Source organism: Sesamum indicum, linkage group LG8, assembly GCF_026168435.1.
Source record: "Sesamum indicum cultivar Baizhima isolate 11 linkage group LG8, ASM2616843v1, whole genome shotgun sequence".
In the NCBI taxonomy this organism is placed as follows: domain Eukaryota; kingdom Viridiplantae; phylum Streptophyta; class Magnoliopsida; order Lamiales; family Pedaliaceae; genus Sesamum; species Sesamum indicum.
Window position 1 is genome coordinate 1,019,393 of NC_142664.1, and position 4,617 is coordinate 1,024,009.

The 4,617-nt window shown below is 37.9% G+C and overlaps 1 protein-coding gene across 1 annotated transcript; it reads right to left on the bottom strand.

Moving 5' to 3' along the window:
- Positions 1-228: 228 nt before the first annotated feature.
- On the bottom strand, positions 229-4,415 carry LOC105167354 (uncharacterized). The gene is made up of 6 exons (XM_011087036.3): positions 3,086-4,415; positions 2,632-2,852; positions 2,083-2,302; positions 1,465-1,550; positions 991-1,082; positions 229-879 (listed from the first exon to the last, which is right to left on the bottom strand). Exons 1-6 carry the CDS (start codon positions 3,173-3,175, stop codon positions 638-640), a joined length of 951 nt encoding a protein of 316 aa, XP_011085338.1. The 5' UTR covers positions 3,176-4,415; the 3' UTR covers positions 229-637.
- Positions 4,416-4,617: the final 202 nt, after the last annotated feature.

A 4,617-nucleotide genomic window follows, 5' to 3' on the forward strand; every position in this document is an offset into this window, starting at 1 on the left:
TTATAATTAATATGAACAAAATTAAAACAATCTAAATTTAAAAATTAAATTAAAAACTCCCAACTAACGTCATTTTTTTTTTTTCCCAAAAGAAAATTCACCAAAAAAGACGTGGATCATCGTCTTAAAAGTTCTGAAGCATTTACTACTGACAAATCCAATGTTAGAAACTCATAATAGCAAAACAAGAAGGAAGCAGAAAGGACTGAACTCATAAAGTTCTCAAGGTTGTCAAAGTTCTTTTAACTAATCAGAGAAAAATGTGCAAAGCCTGAAAACATTTGTTCACCTGTACACAACTCCTTCCACCGGTAACAGAGTACATTGAGCTAAACTTCACAGTTAACAGCCCCCCAGGAAACTTCCCTCTCCTCATACAAACTGCCATGAAACAAGCCATCTCTTGTACAACTAAAAAACCAACAAAAGGGCGTTCGTTTGTTTGTTAGTCTCACTTTTACTCGTCCTAAAGATTATCAACAAAAACGCACGTTAAAACGACATTTCTACAAAGCTCGTACAGGCCACTTGTTTCTCTCGCTCTTTCTAGCAAATACTAAACGTGAAGAGGTGGGCTTCTAATACACAGACCTATGTAGTGGGCTTACACGAGAAACTTTTGTGGTGTCGATGCTTTTTAGCCATGCCGAATTCCCATGAAGTAGTTGAAGTCGTGGTGTTGGACTCGTAATTGCTTTAGCCAAGAATCCGCAACGCTCAAAAGCGACACAATCCTCTCACGGTCCCGGCCGCTCTTGTCCGATATCCACACATCTCCTTGCATCTTGTAAGAGGCCAAACCAAATGGAGGGAGGGAGATGCTTTCCCCTTCCTTTCTTTTTCTATCAACATTCTCAACGTCGTCGTCAAAGTCCATATCTGTCATAATTGACACCACCATTTAAGCATACTTCAAATGAAAGAAAAAGAAATTCCAAAAGCGAAAGAGATAAAACTAAGGCTCGAGTTTATTGTAACTGATTGTCGTACCTTGAAAAGAGGAAGAAAGGGTATGGTATGTAAGGAAGCATGTCTGCAGGTCTTTAATGGTTCTACCCGTTGGAATGTGATATATAGGGTACCTGGGTGTGATTCACAAATGAACTACTCAGCAAATTCTAAAATCCCGGTTGATTAATTGCATTTCACCACCCTATGAAAATACTGATAGGCCTAAAACCTCCCTGAAAAATTTAAAACAAACAAAAAAAGAGGGCAAATGTGACCCCCTGAACTTCCGAAAAGAGAATGGTCATTAACGCCCGCGATAGGGAGTCACGTTGCTTTTTTTTAGAAGTTCAGGGAGCCGCAAGCCCTTTCTTTTCTTCAGGATTAGTTTTTGGCCTATTATTATTCCCACGAGGGCGGCTGTTGCATTTCACCCAATTCCGGTCCCATATCACTTCCATGTGTATGTAGTTATCGATAGAAGTCAATGGAATGACAATACGGAGAGAGACTAACCAGGCAACAGCCATCCAACTAGCAGGTGAAAGATCTACACTTCTCAATGACATTAATCCAGGATATCTTTGGCCTAAGCTACTGATCTGAGAAGCAAATAACAACCATTAAATACATGTTTTGGCGCCACATGTCAAATCAAATCAAAAGAGACAAACGTCATGTTTCACATTGGAATCGTTTTAACTACTGAAAAAGATTTATCAATTAAAACAAAAAATGAAAAAAGCTAAAGAAAGATATATCATCAATGTAGGAAAGCAAGAATATATTCTATTCAGGAAATTATTTACCACACAAGAAAGACCGGTTTGTAGTTAAAATCACGAGAAGAAAGAAGAATAAAGGGACGACTGATAATAGACATGACAAAATATTCTCATGAAGAAACGGCAAAAAAATAAAAAAGAGAAGTATTTAGATTCAATTCAAAAGCCAAAAGAACTACAAAGTCCTGGTAATTCGATTCCATCATATCCATACAATTAGCTTCGCCTTTATTGATTCTCCATAATGGTTACAGAAGCAACCTCCAATCATACACTTGAAGCAAGAAAACAGATATCAAAACGCGAACTTAAAAATGTTTAAGAGCATATAAACTTGTAAAAGGATTACCTTGTCCATAAGAGGAACTCTTCCATATGGAGATGATCGCTCAAAGTACTGAAAGTAAAGATTACCCAATCTTTCATTGGGATGCCAGAAGTTATCCTGCTCGAATATGCCTTCCTCAGAGGAACATCCATCCCACCTCGACAACTTTTCACTCTCGCTCTCATCACTGAATGAATCGCTGAATGAATCCCTCGTCTCGCTTACAGAGTCAGTCTCTTCCCTGTCCAATATACAAACAATCAAGCATTCAAAAACTTTCAGAAGCAAATGTAACTCAAGAGCAATATCAACACCAATTTCTCTTGAAAAGCCTGTCACTCGTAATTGCGAGCAAATGAGCACAACAATTACAAGCCATGATAAAAAGACCAATAGAAGCAAACAACTGAACATTGAATGAAAACATTAGCACTGTATTAAATGGACTACGTCTCGACCAAACACATACAATTAAGCACCGACATAACAAGAACTCGACAAAAACTGACATTGGTTACTCCAATTCATAGGAAAAGCATTAATTGCCGATCAAGTTGCAAACGGCATTACCTTAAACAGTTTGCGGATGAACTGCTGGTGAAAATTTGGATAGCAGAGAGATAAGGAACGAAATATTGGATTAAATTTTGGCCATCATCAGAAAGGATTGGAACTCCAGCACCATAAGCACTCCATTCATCAAAACTATTCCAAAGATCACCAAGTACAAAGTAGTCCACTTTTTCTCTTTCCCATGGATGCCATAGCCTATTAAGCTTCCTTGTCTCGCTCTATCCACAGAAAGAAAACGTAAAATCAAATAAAAAAATTTAAAAAGAAAACCCATTAATCAATTAGAAAATGAGCAAAAGAACTAACATTCAGAAAACCCATATGTCAAGAATCTCAAGAAAATTAACGAAACAAACAATTTATGTAGCATTGACAACACAAACATTACGACATGTACAGGCAGAAAAGCAAAGCTTCAAAGATTCTTGTTTTGGGATATAAGAGAACAAACCTTGGACAGGAATTGAGATGGGACCACGGGTGTTGTGCAATCCAAGAAGCTTTCAAGGTTTGTCTGCATTGAAACCTTGTCAAAGATCATCGTAATTTTCTTCAACACGCACACACACACACGCACAGACACAAAGAGAGAGAGAGAGAGAAGAGAGAAAGAGAGAGAGTGAGTTTGCTCTGATTCTCTCTCCTAACTCTTGTTGAAAACGGAGAGAAAGCCCAGAGAAAAGGAAGAAAACAGAGGAAGGGAAAAACAGAGGAAGGAATTTATGGGGAGAGGAAGAGAGAAATTGACGGGATTTTCTTTCTCTTCGTATGTGAGAAAAGGAGAGATAAATGGAAAAAACTGGTCTAGGAAACAAAGATTACTATCCTTTGACGTTTGGACAAACCATTGGCAAAAACCGCAAGTCTTTATCAATTATTTTTCCTTCTTGGAATAGGAAAAGTTCCTCTAAATTCCACTTCTCAACCAAACTTCTCCTCACCGGAAAACCCGGACTGAAGCCAGATTTTCCTTCCCCGGCCAAAACCCCAAATTCTAATCTCTTTTTTTTTTTTTTTCCCTTCTTTCTCCCCCTAACAAAAACCCGTAATTTTTTCTTCAAGAAAACTCTCACCCATCAATTCAATGGACACAACAAAGCCAACCTACGAACCCAAAACACTATTCAAGATCAACACAACTCACATTAAGCAACAACACCAAAAAGAAAAAACAAAAGAAAAAAGAACATTCCGTTTCATTTTTCCCCGGAAAATGGCATGCACCCTGTTCTCCAAATTCCAAGATAGCCCCGCAAATTACGCTTATATATGTGTGCGAAAGCGAGAGGGAAGAAGAGTCTTGTACAAAGCAAAGAAAATGGAAAAAAACAAAACAAAACAAAAGTCGAGCCGAGAAACGTATGGATCACGCGAAGAGAACCCAAAGCCCAGAAAATTGATCCTCTCTCTCTTCTCTCTCTCTCTCTCTCTGTTTTTCTCTCTTTCTATACTTATGCTCAACAGAAATCCATGGCTTCTGATAAAAAGCGAATCAACTTTTCTTGAAAAAGCGAAACCAGCCCCCCCTCTACAACTGATCCATCGTGCTCTGTTTCGACATCAACTTTGACACCAGGATTTTGGGTCATCACTGGTTAAAGTGAGTGCTCGAATGCGTGTGCGTCTATCTAGTGCGTGCGCTGTGTGAGGGAGAAAGTGAGGAGGAGTGAGATGAGACTTTGAGAGAATTATTAACGCCAAAACAGAAGTGGGGAGATTTTCCTCTTCTCCTCATTTATGAGACTCCTAACATGTTTTGTGTATCTGTCTCTTCAAACTTTCTCCGCTGAAAGATACGTGTATTTACTTCTTCTCTTTATATTTATTATTCTTTTTCTTCTTTTTTAATTAATAAAATAATCTCAAAAAATTCAATGAGTAAGACTTGAATTTGAGACTTAAGACCTTAGTCTTGATTTTAAGCTACAACTTCACTCACTTATTTATTAAGTTTCTTTCATATTAATTTTTCTTTAGCTTAAT